The sequence below is a fragment of the Mustelus asterias genome, chromosome 15, assembly GCF_964213995.1.
Source record: "Mustelus asterias chromosome 15, sMusAst1.hap1.1, whole genome shotgun sequence".
Taxonomy (NCBI): Eukaryota; Metazoa; Chordata; class Chondrichthyes; order Carcharhiniformes; family Triakidae; genus Mustelus; species Mustelus asterias.
This window is the reverse complement of record NC_135815.1, coordinates 39,370,735-39,393,612: the sequence shown is the minus strand read 5'-3', so window position 1 is coordinate 39,393,612 and position 22,878 is coordinate 39,370,735. Positions and strand designations below refer to the sequence as shown.

Sequence of the window (22,878 nt, the reverse complement as noted above, 5' to 3'; positions counted from 1 at the left end):
AAACATGCCATTGAGTTTGCATTACAATCAAAAATATACCATCAGATTGTTGTGTACAACCTTTGGTTATAGCTTTTTAACTTTTTTTGAAAATTATGATGGTTGTTATTATGTTGTAGGTTTCAGTTGGTGTGACTAAATTAAAAATGTGATTAAAATGTCAAGACATATGTTTGATTTGATTTAATATAATTTATTATTGTCACATGTATTAACCATCATACAATTTATTAAATCCTACCAACCAATCTGCGTATTGTTCAGAAGGGAAAGGCCAGATTCCTGGCATGGACTATCCTGGGAATGTTTCCCAGTGAGAGGAAAGTGTTGGGAAGCTGATCTGATCTGGTTCCCTTCTATTTTTGGGCCTGCCTGCCGCAATACACGTGAAAAGTATTGTTTCTTGCGCGCTATGCAGACAACGCATACCGTTCATAGGGAAGGAAATGAGAGAGTGCTACAGTCATAGCTAGGGTGTAGAGAAAGATCAACTTAATGCAAGGTAAGTCCATTCAAAAGTCTGACAGCAGCAGGGAAGGAGCTGTCCTTGCGTCGGTTGGTACGTGACCTCAGACTTTTGTATCTTTTTCCCAATGGAAGAAGGTGGAAGAGAGAATGTCCGGGATGTGTGGGGTCCTTGATTATGCTGGCTGCTTTGCCGAGGCAGCAGGAAGTGTAGACAGAATCAATGGTGGGAGGCTGGTTTGCGTGATGGATTGGGCTACATTCACGACCTTTTGTAGTTCCTTGCGGTCTTGGGCAGAGCAGGAACCATACCAAGCTGTGATACAACCAGAAAGAATGCTTTCTATGGTGCATCTGTAGAAGTTGGTGAGATTCGTAGCTGACATGCCAAATTTCCTTAGTCTTCTGAGAAAGTAAAGGCTATGTGTTAAAGATAAAGAATTTGCAGGCCATTCAGAACTTAGGAAGAATTCTGTGAAGCGCTCTACATGAGAAGATTTTGTTTGATGAAAGTTTTCCCTCTTCTGCAAGGAAACTTGCATCAATCGGCATGGGAAATTTCACCTGCAGTGTTAAACATTACCATGACAATCAACCTTTATGACATTGGTTAATTTCAAGCAGTCTCAGGGACCAGTGTAATATCAGGGTGTCATCACAGCATGTATTTAGGTCAGTTTGAAATGAATGTCAGGTAGCAATGGAACCATCATACAATTTAATAAATCCTACCGACCAATCTGCGTATTGTTCAGAAGGGAAAGGCCAGGTTCCTGGCATGGACTATCCTGGGAATGTTTCCCAGTGGGAGGAAAGTGTTGGGAAGCTGACCTGATGTGGTTCCCTTCTATTTTTGGGCCTGCCTGCCGCAATGGCAGAAATTCAGCCCCGACAGTCGGAATTAGAGTACTTTGGGATATCGGGCTTTTATCCTATCCATGGCATCAAAGACTGCACCATGCCTGAGCAACACAAGTCCCGGGACCGCAGGAACTTCATTGATCAAAATGCTGTTTCTGGGGCCTTGCTACAATATAGGTTAAAAAAACGGGACACGCCATTGGAATTTGGTGCATTCTATGTAAGCTGGTAATGTAGTGGGAACTGGAGTTGGTGGATGTACAGTAACAAGAAAAAGTGTCATTAGACAAGGAACCAAAAGAGAAAATGCTGGAAAATCTCAGCAGGTCAGGCAGCATCTGTAAGGAGAGAAAAGAGCTGACATTTTGAGTCCAGATGCCCCTTTAAGAACATAAGAACATAAGAAATAGGAGCAGGAGTAGGCCATCTAGCCCTTCGAGCCTGCCCCGCCATTCAATAAGATCATGACTGATCTGAAGTGGATCAGTTCCACTTACCCGCCTGATCCCTATAACCCCCAATTCCCTTACCGATCAGGAATCCATCTATCCGTGATTTAAACATATTCAACGAGGTAGCCTCCACCACTTCAGTGGGCAGAGAATTCCAGAGATTTACCACCCTCTGAGAGAAGAAGTTCCTCCTCAACTCTGTCCTAAACTTGTCAAAGCTTTGACAAAAGCTTTGAGATTTTCCAGCATTTTCTCTTTTGGTTTCAGATTCCAGCATCCGTAGTAATTTGCTTTCATCAGACAAGGAATTGGATGAAGATAAGGGACACCACAAGAAGGGTGGGTGGCAATGTGTAACAGCTATAGGGAGCAATGAGACGTTGATAGAACAATGCTCTCGGTAACTTCCCATTATGTAAAATGTAACAAAAAACAGTTCAATATTCACAGTCTTGGAGGAAAGAGAAAAGGACTAGGATTTAACATTCCATTGAGAAGCTAAACGCTATGAGAGGATTGGCACCACATTGCAGCTTGGTTTAGTCAAGTTGTGTGAAGATGATTTTTTTTCATGGTATGTAATTAATAGTTAAAGATCCTGCTCAGAGAAAGCCTCAAAACCAGCCATCTTTTGTTCTCCTGGCCCGTATTAAGGAGATTTAAATGATTAAAGGTTAAAGGTGTGTATTGTAACGTTAAAATTGGATGAGATTTTTAAACGTGAATACCTAAAGAAAATAGTTCTGTGCACATTTCCATCGTTCAAATCTTAACAGTTTCCCAAGCATATCTTCTTCTAATCAATGAAATTTCCATCTGAAATTCATACGTTTGTATACAAAGCAGCCTGTTTGATTAGTACCACAAAATTCACTCTATCCACCACTAATGCACAGTAGCAGCGGTGTTTACCAGCTATGAGATACACTGCAAGAACTCAGCAAGCCTCCTTAAGGCAGCACCTTCCAAAACCACGACCGCTACCATGTAGAAGGGTAAGAGCAGCAGACACATGGGGACACCCCCACCTGCAAGTTTCTCTCCAAGTCACTCACTGTCCTGACTTGGAAATATGTTGCTTTTCCTTCAATGTTCGGGTCAAAATCTTGGAACTCACTCCCTAACAGCACTGTGGGTGTATTTTCACCTTGGGGACTGCAGCGTTTCAAGGCTGCAACTCACCACCACATTTTCAGGGGCCACTAGGGATGGGCAATGAATGCTAATGCAGCCAGCGAGCCTACATCCTATCAATGAATTTAAAAAAATAATTTGAACAATTTGACTCTGTGGATAATGTAATGTATAAGTTGGAACTCTTTTTGTGGAAGATGGGAAAGCAAGGCAAAACTGCCCTTATAAATACCTAGCTTTATAGCATCTGTGAGAATTTAACCTCTGAGGTGAAAGCTCAAGTACAAACAGAATTTAAATAAAGATGAAAATAAATGATCACCTTAGTAAGATGGATATAAATGCATTATTTGTTAAAGGTGTGGAGAGCATTGTAAGCTTTTCATATGCCCCTGAAATAGAAATTGACTTCTTGCAATGTCTTTTTTCTGTGGTTCTGCATGCATGAAGGTGGCATATAACAATGCAGAAGAACCATCGTGTTGCTTGTCTTAGGATGCGCTTATCTTATGTTTGATATCAGCATGAATTGGCTTTGAACTGACTTGTATAGTGTAGCTGCTGTATTAAGGATTGACCTGACAGTCCAGCCAAGTGATGTATGACTCCAGTGTCAGCTTTGGCTTTCACTCTGCACCTGGATTACTTTTTCAATAAACCTCGAAATAACTACAGTTCTAGTGTGAATGCATCCTTAGAAAGTACTGAGGTCCAGACTGAAAGCTCTGTCATCCCTAGTCACCAGTCTCAGAGGTTTGGGCATCTCAGTGCTAGCTGTGTGTAACCGTGCATTGGAGCCGACAGCTTTTCACATATTAAAGCAGTTTAAGAGCACCTGTAACCACAGCAACATGACTTTCTACATCTCAGACATCCATCCATCCTATTGACTCCAAATAAAATTGCTAAATTAATCCTTGGTAAAAGACGGATGTGCATTTCTGTGGCCTGACTCTACCATGAAGTAAAAATTGAAAATAAATCTACCCAACTTTTTCACTACGGACCCGTAACAGCCGCCCAAGAGGGAGAAGACTTTAATCCCATCTGTCAGACTAAGTCCCAGATATCACTCAATGCCTAGGCATTGCAGGCAACCATGTGAGAGAGAGAAAACAGCCTTCAAAATAAACCATTTATAATACAATCAATAAAAAATGTTCTTCAAAGAAAATGGCGGCGTTATTATTCAGTCATCCAATTACGTCAGTTAAGTAATGTGTTATTCTGTATGTCTTGCTGTTGTATGATCAATGATTTTGGAAGCTTACTGATGTATACTTTTCAAACTGACAGCATCTGATGGAAGCTGTAAATGCAGGTGTTAATCCTGCGGGGAATTCTACCAATCAAACCAGCCACTGGGACTTGGGCAGTTCCTTCTTCTTTGCTGGCACCATTATAACTACCATAGGTAAGGAGTTTATGATAAATCTTGCATCCATCATTCATGATTTTTAAAAATTAATTCGTGGGACATGGGTGTCGCTGGCTGGCCAGCATTTATTGCCCATCCCTAGTTGCCCGAGGGCAGTTGAGAGTCAACCACATTGCTGTGGCTCTGGAGTCACATGTAGTCCAGACCAGGTAAGGATGGCAGATTTCCTTCCCGAACAGACATTAGTGAACCAGATGGCTTTTTCCTGACAATTGACAATGGTTTCATGGTCATCAGTAGATTCTTAATTCCAGATACTATTTTCTTTTTATTGAATTGAAATTCCATCATCTGCCGTGGTGGGATTCGAATCCAGGTCCCCAGAGCATTATCTGAATTAATAATCTGGATTAGTAGTCCAGTGATAATACCACTAGGCCATCACCTCCCCATGTTTATGTTCACCTCATTAGTTTGAAGAGTGTGCATCACGAGACTCCTACGATTAGTACGTTGTAGCCTTAGCAAAATCCAGAAACTTAACGGCAATTGGTTCAAATTGTAATGTGCTCCTTTTGACAAATGCCCCTGTTGTCTTTTCAATACAAAAGCGGAATTTGACACTATTGACAATGCAATATAAGTGGTTAACTTTTTAAATTGGTGGTAGTATGTAGAATTAGACTATAGTACAATATATTGGATATATCTTGTATTATAGGCTACATTTTAGGCCTTTTGTTTCCTATTGCACAAATTCTCTGATCCTTTCAGATAATGTGAAAACTATATAGTTTAAGAAGTTTTTCATAGTATTGTTTTTGTACCATAGTTCATCTCCTAACCTATCACATATTTAAACATAATTCTAACTTTGGATAATATTATAAATTGAGATATATTGGATCAGTTGGCCGTAACACATCTCTTCTGATTTTAACTTCCATTGAAGTCAATGGGCGGGATTTCATGGCCTTGCTCCTCCCGAAACCGTAAAATCCCGCCTGAGGTCAACGGACCTTTCCATGGTCTGCCCCTCGTCCGCTCCGATTCCCGTGGCAGGTGGGCCGGTAAAATTCCAGCCAATATGCCACTTAATATCAGTGGTGAGGACAGGCAAGGTGACATTTCAGGAAAAGACACACTATCAGAATTGGAGGGTATCACAGATGAACAGCATTTAAAAAGGAACAGAATGAGTGGTAGGCGAACACAAACACAGGAAATTAAACAGCATGAACCTGTACGGTTCTTGTGTGGAAAATAAGAGAAGGAATTAATTTGCAGGAGTTGTTGCTGTTTAATTTGAAATTTTCCTGTAATTCCTAATTTTTGCCACTGGATGGGACTGGAGCAAAACACTTGTTGCAGCATGATAGATAACCTGGTAAAGGTGAGTGAATATTACTTTGTCCCTGGCTTTGCTATACACCCAACCCACTAAATTAACTTATGAACTCCACACTTACTGTATTTTATTGATTGGCAGAGCTGAGTCATGGCCTTGCACATATACAACCCAAATCACCCCTGTGTTCACAGCTTGACCCTGATTACTCTGAAAACCCTGTCACATTTTCCTCATGACTGTCTCAAATCTGATCCTCAAGAACATCAGCGTACCTCTGCAGCGGCATTTGCCACACTTCAGCTCTCCCCGGTGACTGCTCCATATTTCTCCCTGTAGCCCTGCCAGCACTGGACATTGCATTAATGCCTCTGTGTAAATCTCCATGCACTTTACTTAATACATCGTCCACTATTCGGCCTGACAATCTTCCTGAACCCTGACCTGATTGCTCAAAAGCCAGCTAAACATTGTGACCGGCCAAATTTCCTCTCAATGTTGTCCTCCAACACTTTTAATAGCTTTGCTGCATGTTCTGGTTCTGGGGCCAACTCTCCTCCTAACCACTGTCTGTCAACTACAGCATAGCTTCCCTGATGGGATTGTTGATCTTCAGCCTAATGACCGTGGTCTGATGGTCTGTGGCACAGTGGTTAGCATTGCTGCCCTCACAGCACCAGGGACACGGGTTCAATTCTTAGCTTGGGTCACTGTCTGTGCAGAGTCTACACGGTCCCTCCGTATCTGCATGGGTTTCCTCCGGGTGCTCTGGTTTCCCCCCACAGTCCGAAAGATGTGCTGGTTAGGTTCATTGGCCATGTTAAATTCTCCCTCAGTGTACCTGAACCCGAACGTCGGAGTGTGGCAACGAGGGGATTTTCACAGTAACTACATTGCAGTGTTAATGTAAGCCTACTTGTGACACTAATAAATAAAACTTTAAAAACTGCATCAGCCCTTAAATGGCCCACCAAGTAACATTTTTCAGATAGTACCATTGCAATATTTGTCTAGATGCTTTCTACCTCACAGTCTAATGTTTTGTGGGTGCAAAATCTCATTCACCAGTGTTTATTTGAAAGAAAGCCTTCAACTCAGTATCCTTCCTCCCTTCTTCCATCTCTCTTCTTCTCACCCCATCTTATTCACTCTTCCACCCTTTACACCCCCACTTTCACCTCATCCTTTTTACCTTCCTCCCTCCTTTGACTCAATTATTCTTTCTAGCCTCCGATCGTTCATGGCTGAAAAACTCAGTCAGTAATGACTGCTAATCCTAGCTGGACAAAACTAAAATAAAGAGAATGGGATCCACAAAACTGTGTGATAGTGTGCACGAGAGAGAGAATGTGGTGTGGCTAATGCTCTGGGGACATGGGTTCAAATCCCACCATGGCAGCTGGGGGAATTTAAATTCAATTAATAAAGCCTGGAATTGAAAGCTAGTTTCAGTGAAGGTGACCATGAAATTATCATTGATTGTTGTAAAAACATATCTGGTTCAATAATGTCCTTTATTGAAGGAAATCTGCCATCCTTACCCGGTCTGGCCTATATGTAATTCCAGATTCACAGCAATGTGGTTGACTCTTAACTGCCTTCTCAAATAGCCTAGCAAGCTATTCAGTTCAGGGGCAATTAGAGATGGGTAATAAATGTTGGTCTTGCCAAGACATCCCATGAAAGAATAAAAGAAAATAGATAAATGCATCATGTAGTATGTGCAAAGTCATGCAGGCTATAATTCCTGATTTCATATAATCATAGGCTGGAATTTTACCACCTTGCCCCAGAACTGGGGCAGGCAAGGCTCGTAGGACAACATTCTCCATTGGCCTTGGGTGGGATCTTACGACCCTCGGACGGGTGAGGCAGTAAAATTCCAGCTACAGAATCCTTACAGTGCAGAAGGAGGCCTTTTGGCCCATTGAGCCTGCACCGGGAACAATCCCTATCCCCGTAACCCCACATATTTACCCTGCTAATCCCCCTATCACTATGGGGCAATTTTGTATGGCCAATCATCCTAACCCGCACATCTTTGGACTGTGGAAGAAACTCATGCAGACACGGGGAAAAAGTGCAAACTCCACACAGTCACCTGAGGCAGGAAATGAACTCAGGTCCCTGGTGCTGTGAGGCAGCAATGCTAACCACTGTGCCACCGTACTTAATTCCTCATTCATGCTAAATGAACTATTTTCAGCTGGGCCAGTGATAGTAACAATATAATAAGTTCATGCTATAAAGATAAATCATTTAGGGAACAGTTTTCTGGTCATCATCTAATATCCCCAGTTGGAAAGTGTGTTTACATGGGTCTCAGTGAAGACAATAATTGGGCTTTGCTGAGATGCCATCCAGTGATGAATATCCTGTTGACACTCTGTTTAGGCTCATGTGAAGAATTTCACATGGAAGAGCAATTAGAAGTCTCCTGGTATATGTATCATTTCATGCTAAAAAGAGGGCAGGAGAAGTGAAAAATAGCAACAAACAAAAACAGCAAAAGAAAGAAGTTGAATGAGAAAAATCCATCATTGAGAATTCAACATAGTTGACTGATAAATGACGTATAATCACACTATTGTTTTCAACCTGTGAATGTGGGATTGGGGTAATATACGAGAATGGATTGAGAATTGGTTAATGGACAGAAAACAGAGCCGGAATAAATGGGTCATTCTCAGGTTGGCAGGTTGTGACTAGTGGGGTACAAGGATCAGTGGTTGGGGCCAAGCTGTCAATGATTTAGTTGTGGCGACCAAATGTCATATTCCCAAGTTTTCTGACAACACAAAACCAGACAGGAATGCGAGTTATGAGCAGGAATGCAAAGAGGCTTCAAGGGATTTAAGACAGGCTAAGAGAGAAGGCAAGAACATGGCGGATTGAATATAATGGGAAAAATGTAAAGTTATCCACTTTGGCCGGAAAAATAGAAATGCAGAGTATTTCTTAAAGAGTAAGCGATTGGGAAGTGTTGATGTCCAAAGGGTTCTGGGTGTCCTTGTTCATGAGTCACTGAAAGCGAACATGCAGGTACAATCACAAACAATTAGGAAGGCAAATGGTATGTTGGCCTTTATTGCAAGAGAATTTGAGTATAGGAGTAAAGATGTTTTGCTGCAATTGTATAAGACGCACTTGGAGTATTGTGTACAGTTTTGTCACGTTACTTAAGGAGGGGTTGACTTGACATTGAGGGAGTGCAGTGAAGGTTCACCAAAAAACCTTGGGATGATGGAATTGTCCTATGAGGAGAGATTGAGGAAACTGGGCCTATATTCTCTAGAGTTTAGAAGAATGAGAGATGATCTCATTGAAACATATAAAATTCGTACAGGGCTCAATATAGGAAAGTTGTTTCCCTTAGCTGGGCGAGTTGTGAACTAGGACAACGTCTCAGAATAAGAGACAGTCTATCTAGGACTGAGATGAGAAGGAATGAGGGTGGTGAATTTTTGGAAATCTCTACCCGGGCTGTGGATGCTCAGTCATTGAGTATGTTCAAGACAAAGAACAATAGATTTATAGATATTAAATATATATAAGGGGATATGGGGATAGGAGGGAGGTGGTGTTGAGGTAGCAAGTCAGGCATAGTCTAGTTGAATGGTGAAGAAGACTTGGGGTTGAATGGCCTACAGCTCTTAGTTTCTGTGTTCCTGCGTTTGCTCCTGTAACAATCATGTTTCGAAGAAACAAAATATTCATTTGTTGAAATATAAATTGTGTTTCTCCTATGTAAGTATTTTGCATATTTTCTTGTTTGTCTTCTGAGGTACAATTTGCTGCACTTCAATCCTTAAATCCATTCTAAGACTTATTGCAACTGTAAGAAGCTTTGAAAACTTACGTCTAATTCAGTTTGCTCTTATTTTTTCCTAGGTTTTGGAAAAATTTCTCCAACGACTGTGGGTGGAAAAGTATTCTGCATTATCTATGCCTTGTTAGGAATTCCACTCTTTGGCTTTTTACTTGCTGGTGTTGGTGACCAGCTGGGAACCATATTTGGAAAAGGAATCTCTAAAGTGGAAGATGTATTCCTTGTAAGTTGCATAAATATATTTCATAATAAATCAATGCAAAACTGTGACTTAAAATGTTAGAATATCTATTTAAAATGTTAGAATCCTAACATTTAAGAGCTAAATTGTCCAGGTGATATTTAAAACCCATGTAGGTTTAATATCTGTAATAAAGAACACAGGGACAGGTCCTTCGGCCCTCCAAGTCTGCATGCGGCCGGACGGAACTAAAACCCCCTACCCTTCTGGGGACCATATCCGTCTATTCCCATCCTATTCATGTATTTGTCAAGGCGCCTCTTAAAAGTCACTATTATATCTGCTTCCACTACCTCCTCCGGCAGCAAGTTCCAGGCACCAACCACCATCTGTGTAAAAAAACTTGCCTCATACATCTCCTTTAAACCTTGTCCCTCGCACCTTAAACCAATGCGCCCTAGTAATTGACTCTTCCACCATGGGAACAAGCTTCTGACTATCCACTCTGTTCATGCCCCTCATAATCTTGTAGACTTCTATCAGATTGCCTCTCAACCTCCATCATTCCAGTGAGAACAAACCAAGTTCTCCAACCTCTCCTCATAGCTAATGCCCTCCGTACCAGGCAACATCCTGGTAAATCTTCTCTGTACCCTCTCCAAAGCCTCCACATCCTTCTGGTAGTGTGGCGACCAGAATTGAACACTATATTTCAAGTGCGGCCTAACTAAGGTTCTATAAAGTGCAACATGACTTGCAAATTTTTAAAAACAGTGCCCCGGCCGATGAAGGCAAACATGTCATATGCCTCCCTGTACACCCAGATCCCCCTGCCTATCAATGCTCTTAAGGGTTCTGCCATTTACTGTATATTTCCCATCTGTATGAGACCTCACAAAATGCATTACCTCACATTTGTTCAGATTAAACTTCATCTGCCGTCTCTCCGCCCAAGTCTCCAACCGATCTATATCCTGCTGTATTCCCTGACGGTCCTCATCACTATCCACAATTCCACCAACCTTTGTGATGCCTGCAAACTTACTAATCAAACCAGTTACATTTTGCTCCAGATCATTTATATATATTACAAACAGCAAAGGTCCCAGCACTGATCCCTGAGAAACGCCACTAGTCACTGCCCTCCATTCAGAAACACACCCTTCCACTGCTACCCTCTGTCTTCTATGACTCATGATGTGGAGATGCCGGCGTTGGACTGGGGTAAACACAGTAAGAAGTTTAACAACACCAGGTTAAAACTTTAACCTGGTGTTGTTAAACTTCTTTCTATGACTCAGCCAATGTTGCAGAATAATACTTTATTAAAATAACGACAATCTGAATTTCATTGACTTTTTAACAATGCTATTAAAATAGACATGGGCATTTTAAGATTGCAATGCTCTTTAACACTGAAATATGGTAGAAGTATGAATGGTTAAAAAACATCTTCAGAATTTTATTTGTATAATTGTACATTTTGCTTGCATATTGTATACAGAAGTATGTGTTTTATGCACACCATCAGATGAATTAACAAATTAATTAGAAGTGAAATAAAAAAGAGAATAAATTCTACAGTGAGAAAGGTGAAAGTGTTCTTTGGGATCACTACAGGAACATGTAGAAATCTGTTACAATAGTGTTCAGAATGGCAAAGACAAATTTGGAAATAAACCATATATGCAGATGTGAAAACAAAGTGTATAAAATTATTTCAGCATCTTAAGGAAGAAGGCAGTCAAAAAAGAGGTGAGAACCATTAAACATGCTAACAGGGCTGCAACAGAAGATGGACAATATTCCAAATGACTAATCCTTCTAATGCATACAAGACATGAGCAAACTTGCCCTCCCTGAGTAGAGACAACCCAAATATAATTAATGGCTTCAATACAAATGAGATGGGAGTGCTGGATAGGCTAAAGGGGCCCAGCAATCATATTTGAAAGATAGATGGCATTTATCTCAGAGTACTCTGGGAGATGAGTTTTGTGGCGCATGGTCAGCTATTGATGAATGCATGTTATGCTTCCTTAAGTAATCTAGTCCATCTTCCCAGTTGCTGTCCCAATGCCAAGGACCCAGCATCGGCTAAGTGTTACTGAGAGGCTTATACTATCAAGGTATCTCTTGACTTTGTCAGCATGGATTTGAGGCCACTACACATCTGCTTGTGGAGCCTGTCTGCCTCTGGCTGTTTTTGAGCTGCTGTGAAAGTATGGCCACTTGGAAAGACTGAAACACCACTTATTGGCAGGCTAGCGTCCACTTCATTGTTCCTGGCTACCCAGATCTCATTGCAATAATGCGGTGATATTACTGCCCAAGGCCTGTATAGCAACTGTCACTGCTGTCAAAAGAATCTCTGTTGTGATGGGTTTGCGCTGCTGAAGGCTCTGAAACTTTTCCTAATTGCAAAGCTGAACTTATACTTTCCAAGTGTTTCCTGACAACCCTACATCTGTAGCCAGAAGACTGCTACATTTTTTTGCCATGTACTGGAAGATATGGCCAGTTCGTCCCAAAGCTAACAATGATTGGTCAGACCCTAAAACCATTTTTTATTTAAAAGCTAAATGTCAATACTATGGATGTTTGGCATCAACAACTGGTGGAGGATATGATGTAACATTCTCGACACGTGGTTCCTGCTTCTGTGGATTGGTGACCACTTTGGTTCTATGAAAGCCCAGCGTACTTCCTTCAAGCTGCTTCATCTGTATCCCACCGTGTGGAGGGTTCTGTGCTGATGCTTCTCTGAGTCAAATCCATCCCTAGCCCAGGGAGGTGCTGATCATGTGATCTTGAGAAGACCCCAATGTAGCTACTGGTCACACAGCTAAGGAGTTCATAAAATGCTACTGCTGTTGTTAAACATGATTCGAATGTCGAATTCTTGTATGGCACATTGGTTATCAGAGGTTTGGAGACAAAGTATGACGGAACTTGCAAAAGGAAGGAATGTAATACAAACTCACAGCTGCAGCCATGGATCCTGCTTTATATCCCCAGCTCCTGTTTTAAAGTCTCCATATTTGAGGAAGGGTTTTCCAGTCCCTGTTTTCGTCGAGTGGGGTCGGTGTCGGGAGCAGAAAATCCCCCAAGATATGCAAGTAGCGTTTCACACTATCGTAAAAGTGATTGTCCACCCCCCCCCCCCCCCCCCCCCCCGCCCCCCCCAACCCCCCAGACCACCTTTCTTGTAACGGGAGTCCTGACATTCAACATCAGGAACACCATTTCAACAAATTTACACCTAATTATCAGGCCTCTACACCTCACAATTCAACCCCTAATTACATTATCCATTCATTTTGGTGTGAAGGTGTGCCAACGTGAATCATGACTGGTCTCCCATGGCATGCACGTGCCGGGCAGACCCACTGGAGGAGCTCAGGTGAGTACATCACTCAAGGGGAGAGAGGGTCATGCCCGGGCAGCACCCTGGCACTACCCCTTGATGCTGTCGTGGGGCAGTGCAGAAGGGGATGTTGTGTAGGTGAGGGGAGAGGGTGTGTTGGGAAGGGGTGTTGTGTCTGGGGAGGGGGAAGGGAGGACTGGGGAAGTCTTTAAAAATGGTGTCCCAATCTTCAAGAAATGAAATTGCTGGTGGGGTGGGCTCTGTCATGGGACCCAACCCTTGAAGTTTTTTTTCCAATTACCCTAACAATACGGCGGAGGAAGTTGCCATTTGCTTTTCCCACTTGCTGCGACAATCTGCATTAAAAATGGGAAATTCCTCCCTGGAACCGTGAGGCACAATCCTCGGGTAGGTCAGTATTCACTATTGCAGCAAGACTGTCTCTAGTTGTATTTCTCTGCAATCTGTTATTGGCGGCTTTTCTCTGAGCATGGAGAAGCAGGGTGAGAGGGCACATGGATTTGCCAAGATTAGTGGGATTCCAGGTGGCACAGGGAGCCATTGACTGTGGTTCTGCGGGGACCTGATTTCAATAGGGGAGATACAGGAGTCACAAGGACTGCCATTCCATCAAAACAATAGGATGAAATAGTCAAGGTGAATGTGCCTGTTTGGACTCTGCCTGTCCCATTTATGAAGGTGTATTTTGTGAGAATTTTGAGAAGAGAAAGGCAACATGTAGATGGTGTTAATAAATTTTGCTTGGAAGCCTTGGCTTCGTTGTGCAGAAAGAAGTGAGAGTAGTCATGGCAAGTGCACATGCAGTGGTGTTTCTTTGATGGTGATGACTGTATACAGAGAAGGGGAAGAGGTGTATGCACAGCAGAAATTGGTTTTGCTCACACAAGAAAGAAGGAGATTGAGATTGAGCACTGTAGCATGACTGGTGTCGGCATTATGGAAGACTAGGCCGGGGTTTTCCAATCCTGTTGTGACAGAACTCACCAAGGGAGATTTGGTGGCCAACCAAACGTCCATTGACTTTTGGCAGGACTGGGTAATCCTGGTGGTGGGCGGGGCTGGTAAATCCAAACCCTAGAAGCCACAAACTGGCACAGACAGGACTGCCAGTTACTTCTGGCACATGGTGCCTCATGCTGGGCAGGCTGTTCGTGTGGGTATGCCATGGATAGAGCACAAGTGTTCAGCTGCATGAAGAACCCTCCAATCACAGCTACTTAAAGGGACCAGCTTCCAACTTGCAGGTGAGCTGCTGTTGACTTACTGCTGCAATAAGTAGCAGTACTGTGATTTGTTTCCGGAGGTCTTATGGTGAACTGATGCATCCATTAAGGGAAGGATAAGCCTGGACCACCCAAGTCTATGAGAGGAATGGGGGTGTTCTTGCAATGCCCCCGGGTCTGCAACAAAACTGAGAAATGGAGCAGAAGCCACAGAGAGGAAGAGCTCTGCAAAAACCCCCACCGTGGGTTTATACTGAACACTTCCTGAGTCTCCATCTCACTCTTGTGCAATACCTGAGGCCATAAGACCACAAGACATAGGAGCAGAATTAGGCCACTCGGCCCATCGAGTCTGCTCTGCCATTCAATCATGGCTGATATTTTTCTCATCCCCATTCTCCTGTCTTTTCCCCATAACTCCTAATTCCCTTATTAATTAAGAACCCATCCATCTCTGTCTTATAGACACTCAATGACCTGGCCTCCACAGCCTCTTGCGGCAAAGAGTTCCACAGATTCACCGCTCTCTGGCTGAAGAAATTCCTCCTCATCTCTGTTTTAAAGGATCGTCCCTTTAGCCTGAGGTTGTGCCCTCTGGTTCTAGTTTTCCTACTAGTGGAAACATCCTCTCCACATCCACTTTATCCAGGCCTCGCAGTATCCTGTAAGTTTCTATAAGATCCCCCCTCATCCTTCTAAACTCTAACGAGTACAGACCCAGAGTCCTCAACCATTCCTCATATGACAAGCTCTTCATTCCAGGGATCTGTTAGAGTTCTTTGAAGAGGTGACAAGGAAGTTAGATAAAGGAGAACCAGTGGATGTGATTTATTTGGATTTCCAAAAGGCCTTTGACAAGAGGCCGCATAGGAGACTGTTAAATAAGTTAAGAGTCCATGGTGTTAAGACTAAGATCCTGGTATGCATAGAGGATTGGCTGACTGGCAGAAGGCAGAGAGTGGGGATAAAGGGGTCTTTTTCAGGATGGCAGCCAGTGACTAGTGGTGTGCCTCAGGGGCCGGTCCCTTTCCAAGGCCAGTCCATCCTTCCTTAGATACGGGACCCAAAACGGCTCACGATACTCCAAATGGAGCCGTATACAGCGTCAGAAGTACATCCCTGTTCTTGTATTCTAGCCCTCATGACATGAATGCTAACATTGCATTTACCTTCCTAACTGCTGACTGAACCTACACGTTAACTTTAAGAAAATCTTGAACAAGGACTCCCAAGTCCCTTTGTGTTTTTGATTTCCTCAGCATTTCCCATTTAGAAAATAGTCTATGCCTCCATTCCTCCTCCCAAAGTGCAAAGCTTCACACTTTTTCACATTGTATTCCATCTGCCACTTCTTTGCCCACTCTCTTAACCTGTCCAAGTCCTTCTGCAGCCCCCTGCTTCCTCAATACTACCTGTCCCTCTACATATTTTTGTATCATCTGCAAACTTAGCCACAGTGCCTTCAGTTCCTTCTTCCAAATCGTTAATGTATATTGTGAAAAGTTGTGGCCCCAGCACTGACCCCTGAGGCACACCACTAGTCACTGGCTGCCATCCTGAAAAAGACCCCTTTATCCCCACTCTCTGCCTTCTGCCAGTCAGCCAATCCTCTATGCATACCAGGATCTTACCCTTAACACCATGGACTCTTAACTTATTTAACAGTCTCCTATGCGGCCTTTTGTCAAAGGCCTTTTGGAAATCCAAATAAATCACATCCACTGGTTCTCCTTTATTTAACTTCCTTGTCACCTCTTCAAAGAACTCTAACAGATTTGTCAGACAAATCCCCTTGACAAAGCGTGCTGACTCAGTCCTCAGTCCAAGTACTCTGCAATCTCAGCTTTAATAATGGACTCTAAAATCTTGCCAATGACCGAAGTCAGGCTAACCGGCCTATAATTTCCTGTCTGCTGCCTCCCTCCCTTCTTAAACAGAGATGTTACATTAGCTACTTTCTAGTCCCCTGGGACCCTCCCTGCCTCCAGTGATTGCTGAAAGATCACCACCGATGCCTCCACAATTTCCTCAGCTATCTCTTTTAGAACCCTGGGGTGTAGTCCATCCAGTCCAGGAGGCAATTTGTTAACAAGGAGGCTGCCACTGAACTGCCCACCATCGCTGGATTTGGAACCTCACACTAGGGTGAGGATGGCATTGCCAGTGGTCATAAAGGCAACAATCACATGCAACTTCAACATGGCCAGATCATTCCATCGTATAATTTATCCAACGCATCCCAGTATGCCATCCATCACAGCATCCGGGAGGTGACAGGAGCCATTTCTGTGAAAAGAGACAATTACATTGCAGTCTCTCTGAGCATGGAGAAGCAGGATGAGAGGGCACATGGATTTGCCGAGATTAGTGGGATTCCAGATGGCGCAGGGCATCATTGACTGTGGTTCTGCAGGGACCCGATTTCAATAGGAGAGATACAGGAGTCACAAGGACTGCCATTCCATCAGTATGCAGTTGTGTCTGACCACAGAATAGAACCAGAGAATCCCTACAGTGCAGAAAGGGGCCATTCGGCCCATCAAGTCTGCACCGACCCTCCGAAAGAGCATCCCACCCAGGCTGTCACCTCCGTCCTATCCCCGTAAGCATTTACCATGGCCAATCCACCTAACTTGCATATCTTTGGACTGGGGGAGGAAACCGGAGCACCTGGAGGAAACCCACGCAGACACGGGGATAATGTGCAAACTCCACACCGACAGTCACCCGAGGTTGGAATGGAACCTGGGTCCCTGACGTGTGAAGCAGCCGTGCTAACCACTGTGCCACCATGCCGCCGACCACGCACGGATTAAATCAATGGTCAATGCCCATTATCCTCTCAGCAGCTAAGGTGCCTTCACCCTGAGGTAGTCAACCATTCCTGCCACCTTTGCGCATTCAAGACAAATCAGAGGGTGGCTACTTGGATATAGGTGAAAATCCCCCTATTCCTGCTACCACTGGACTAAGTGAGGACATCAGATGTAGAAACATAATGGAGCAGCCCATCAATGTGCAAAAGCAATGCTTCTAGTGCCTGGGCTGTTTGGGCAGGAGTAGACCCCCCCCCCCCACCCCCCCCGCAGTATACACCAGAGCATGTTTCCAAGTTTGTGGTGGTTTGCTGTATCCTCCTCAACATCACCATTATGAAGCTGCAACCATTACTGGCAGGAATCCAGCGGCCACCTCAGGCGGACATGGAGGAGGAGACAGGGAGTTTACATCTGGGCCCCTTTTCACTCCAGACACACTGTCTGAGGGCGGCTGCTCAGATTCCACTTCCCATAAGAGAACTTCACTTTACCAGGATGGACTAACGATTCTCTACGTTTCGTTCTATCTGGAACGCTTCAACAGTGTCCCCTTGGCTAAAATTGGCAATAAAATCCATCAACAATAATCTTATCATAACATCTTTATCCCAAAACACATCGACTTACGCAACAGAAATGAATTATTCATGCTTGTGCATTGCCTGTTTTGTGAGTGCTTTTGCCTGTGCCAGTGCTCCTGCTTAGGGATACATCAGTGGCTGCAGAATGGATGTGGGAAGGCTGCTGACATTCACTGGGGAGGCTGCAAATGGCTTTGCACGATGCGCTTGAGCAGCTCCTGCCCTCGAGGGCCCGGCTATGGACTGCACGACCTCGGCAAGGCTGGCAGCCGTCTGGGCTGGCAGGCTGAGCAGCAACAGCCAGAGCACTGTTGGAGTGCAGTGACGGGAGTACTGTCATCCTGAGAGAGGACAGCAAACTTGTGTTTCACGCTGCCACTGCAACTTCCCCTGGGGCAGCAATGTCAGCAGTCTTTTGGAGCACAGATTGCTTGGCCATCAGGAGAGCTTGCGAGCTGCTTTTAGCTCCTCTGATCTGCAGCCACGGCAGCAGCAGTCTGTGCCTGCAAGCGCAGGCATGGATCTCATGACCACAGTCTGAACTTCCACTGCAGCACTGAGACACAGGATGACTGCTGCTTGTGCTGCAATGGAAGCGGAGGTAGGAATCCACAGACATTGCATCACACTGGGTCTGCAACTGCAGTCATGGTGTAAGCTTTAGAGTCTTGAGGTAAAAAACCCTTCGAATTAAAAACAACTCTTAGGCCGGAATTTTGTCATCCCGCCCGCCACGGGAATCGGAGCAGGTGAGGGGTGGACCATGGAAAGGTCCATTGACCTCGGGCGGGATTTTCCGGTTTCGGGGCGAGCGAGGCCGGATCATCCCACTCTTAAGGTCCGAATTCTTAGGGGGCGATTCTCCCATTCTGATCCACTAATCTTTTGGTGGGTCGGGTTGGGAGACGCGTGCGTGTGCCAATTCGTGGGAGTCGCGCATGCGTTCCCGACACATGGGTGCCTCCCATCGCCAGAAAGCAGGCACAGTCGGGATCACACGGGAAACTGGTGGGAAGACCAGGTAAGTCATTGTAATCTATTTTTAATGTTACTTAAATGTGATTATCAGGTCCGGAAACCCCGGCAGTACAATTTTACTCTGGCGGGGTTTAGAGTAGCTCCCTACTTTTGGGGAACTAGCGGGAGACCCCGCAGCAGTGAAGGGGGGGCAATCGGGGGGCCCCCAGTGGATCGGGTGGCATGGGGGTGGTGCCCCCGGGCATGAGCACCCTGGCAGTGCCAGCCTGTGCCCCCTGGCACTGCCCAAGGGGCAAAGTGCCCATGCCCAGGGGGCACCTTGGCACTGCCCATTGGGCATGGGACAGTGCCAAGGGGTGGGGCCTATTGTGGGTGGGGCTTAGGGGCAGTCGGTGGGGGTGGGGAGTCCCACTGCCACTCTGCATTGGGATCATTTGGGGCTGGAGGGAGGCCAGCAATCGGGGCAGGCTAGGGGGGTGGTCTGCCAGGGGGGTCTGCCTCCCGTGGAGGGGGTGTCTGCCAGGTTGGGGGGATCGTCACTAATTAAGAGGGGCGGGTGCTGGAGATCGGGCACTCTGGGACGGGGGGAGGGGGAGTCGGGACTGGCCTGGGAATTGCTGTGGGGACCGCGATCGGGCCGTGGCGGTGGGGGACTGGAGGGGCAGCACTGCGGGGGTCCCAGGCTGGCCAGCGATCAAACTGACCTGCCAACAGGAGTCTGACAGATCGGGCGGGGCCACTGCACGTGCGCAGAGTTCCGGAACTGTCAGAGACTGGTGTGAATAGGACCCGTCTTCCGAGCTTTGAATGATATTCACAATTGTGACCTCTGCATTGCACAGAGTGTGTGAGATTCGAGTCTGAATTCCCACTGAAAAAACAATCGTGATTTACACCATTTTCTTGTCAATTCAGCACTTAGAATTTTTTGGGGAGAATCGCTCCCTTAATTTTGCATACTCGGGTCCTCAGTACCAAAGGTTCGGATAACTAGTATTTATGTATCAAGTAGAATTTACTAAGCAAGATTTTACATATACTTGACAAGAAGCAATGAAGAAAACATAGAAGTTTCTAATCTCTCATGATCCCAGGAGCTTTTGGTGTTGTCAGCACAGCCGATATGTCTCTCTGTCTCTTTGTCTTTGAAATTATGTCGAACTGTGTCCAGAAGAGTCATATCACAGAAGCCATGGAATCATGGTGTCAACTTTTATCCCTCAGTCTCTCATTCTTCCTTCCTTTTTCAGAGATAGTCCAAATTCACCTCTTCTATTGGCTATAAAATACAAATGATCTTGTGTCACTTCACCTCTGTAACTAGAACCATATAGACAGTGTTCTCCTGGGCCCCTCAGTTTACTTGCCGCCATAAACATAAGGACATTTCTTCCAGGTACAGGGAAGCCATAAAGAAGGTCAAGTCCTCTTGTCAATATATTTTAACCCAATCCCCATACTAAAGCTATTAAGATCAACAGTAAAAACTACTTCCCATCATAATATCAGAACATAGAGGTTTCCTTCTCGTACAGATCAATTCAAGCACTACATGGTTTGTTTAAACATAGCGTCATTTCCATTCGGACTACTTTTAGCCCTTCCTTCAAACTGATTTAAAAAGCACCCAGTTGTATTGTGGCCAATAAGACATCATACAGTTGCTTCAGCTCAAGACTCAGAGGAATTTTGTCGTAACACAATTCTGTTTCTTCGGAAGTGATTCCTTCCAATTACCTTGACTGTTAATCGTCCAACAGAAATTCAAACTGAAACCTTTAAAAATGGGTAAGGAATAAATCTCAAATATGTTACAGATTTGAAAATATTAATACAATTATCAAAATCTTCCAGTGGGTTTGGCTACCTTGTTGTACAGAATAGGCTCCAGCTTTTGCACAATGCCCTGTGCCATGTTAGTGCCGAACTCCACACTCTCCCTAACAATGAGAAGACATTGTCTAGCAGACCTGTTAATGCGCTCAGCAAAGGGCCCATGGTGCCAGTATCTGCAGCTTACGCATCATGCTAGACAACAGGATAAAGTGTGCTGGGAGTTGAGAAGGGACACACGGCAAGCAAATTCCATTATCCCCAGTGTTCTTAGCAATGCTCTGTGTCATGTCTGTTTCCCACCTTTTCTGCTCTCCTCCCATCTTTTGTGTTCCACTTTGTCCTACAAGACAGAAAGGGAAGAATGTCAATGACCATATTTGGATAAAGTGCCTACCTTAGTTGAATAGCTGGAGGCATGTGGAAGCAGTGGAAGGGAATGTGAGGCTGTCAGTATTGGTAGGTATTTGAGGGTGAGGTGAAATATCTGGATTTTAGTTTAAAGTCCTGGGCCAGTGTGAGTGATTGGGGTGGGATGCTGGAAAGAGAGGTTGGTGTTGTGGTGTAGAAGATGCAAATCACTGACCTGATCACCTAGTGTGAGATCATTAAACCTCTTACATAACTGCTGCCAGGTCCTTGGATTCGGACACTGGAAATTGACCTCCTTTCCGCTGCTCCTAATCTGTTCTGAGGGTGTCCTTGAAGTCCTACTGCCCTCCTCCTCCTGTGGAATCATGGTGTCTCTCCTTCTGTCCACTTCCTTCACCAAGGCCTCCAGTGCTATCCCTGTAATACCAGAGCCTTTTCTCCACTCTAGTATTTTATTTTCCTTGTACATAATTGCAACAATAATATTCATCAACAGCCTCCTGTAATTTAGTGCAATTTCCCTTTAAGAGGGACAGACTGCCTTTAACATCAGAAGACTAGCTTCACCATGGACTATCAGCACATGAGCTGGTTAGCCCTAATGTCAACAGCAGATAATTGAGATGGCAGCAGCAAATCTACATGCTCCCCACTTTCATCTCAACTGTGTGAAGCAACCTCTAGCCCCATATATATCTTTTTCTCTAATATTGGTAATCTTCATTTTCATTATAGCAATAATCAAGTTGTTTTTCATTCTTTCATGGGATGTGGGCATCATCAGCTGGACCAGCATTTGTTACCCATCCCTAATTGCCCTTGAGAAGGTGATGGTGAGCCATCTTCTCGAATTGCTGTAGTCCATATGCTGCAGGGACAGGATTTTGATCCAGTGACAGTGAAGGAATGTTGATATAGTTCCAAGTCAGGATGGTATATGGCTTGGAGGGGAAGTATTAAGTGGTGGTGTTGCCCTGCATCTACTGCCCTTGCCCTTCTAGTTGGTAGAGGTCAGGGCTATGGAATTTGCTGTCAAAGGAGGCTTGGTGAAATGCTGCAATGCATCCTGATGGTAAATTGGTTAATAATTAAAAATCAACAATGGTGTGAACTTGGGGTGTTGCAATGATGTTGGTTACAGAACCGTCTCTTGAAGAGTTCTTCTGTATGTTAACAGCAAGTCTTTGTTAACTACTTGAAACTATGGCCAGCCATTCATGCCAGCGAGATTCTCTGGTCCTGTGGCAGTAAACGGAGATTTGACTGAGCGCCAAATCCTCCATCCTCACTTGCAGAGAGTTCTGGCCTATATGTATGTATACTGTAAAGAGTACAGGCAAGGAGCTATCTACACATCTAAGTCTTAACATGTCTCTGTTCAACACCACACTGACCCTAGGTCTGGGTCATCTATCCTCTTACATCAATGTGTGAACAGGACTGTACTCAGTCCCACATTAACCCTGTGCCAGACCTTTATACTACATGGGGTAATCAGCTTTATAGTTTTAACTAAGACAATCTTGTTTAGTGAGGAAATTTAAGTTTAAAAAAGACAGCAAAATTTTATGCCTTGAAAAAACAACACTATATGCAGATTTATAAGTAAAACAGTTACAACTTACCTTTCAGGAGGCAGCCTCCAGTGGTCTCTTTAAGAACATTAACTTGACCGAAAAATACCTGAGCATACTGCAGTCAATCACAAATTAATTTTGTAAAGTGGGCCTGAAACAGTTAGACTCCCTTTTTGCATATACAAAGGAGATTGTGCTTATTCAGATGTGGGCACTGGACACCTATGTAGCAGCATTTATCAATATGGAATGATACATTTCTGGCACCTATACATGCCTCCTGCTACTTTAGGCCTGTAAATTAGGTGTGCAGTCAATGACTTTCTAGGTCATAGTCTCTCTCTCTCTGTTTTTCTCTCTCTGAAATGTTTTTGTTTCCTTATGTTGCTATTTTTCTCTCTCTCTCATCTCTGACTCTGTCACTCTTTCGCTCTCTCTTCTTTCCCTCTTTCCTCTCCT

At 44.3% G+C, this 22,878-nt stretch overlaps 1 protein-coding gene across 1 annotated transcript in view; it reads left to right on the top strand.

Moving 5' to 3' along the window:
• The window catches only part of LOC144504805 (potassium channel subfamily K member 2-like), a 168,275-nt gene that overhangs the window by 110,849 nt on the left and 34,548 nt on the right, over positions 1-22,878 (top strand). The window contains exons 3-4 of the mRNA XM_078230550.1: positions 4,209-4,326; positions 9,530-9,690. Of these exons, the coding sequence (XP_078086676.1) occupies positions 4,209-4,326; positions 9,530-9,690 (279 nt within the window). The remainder of the gene's footprint in view (positions 1-4,208; positions 4,327-9,529; positions 9,691-22,878) is intronic.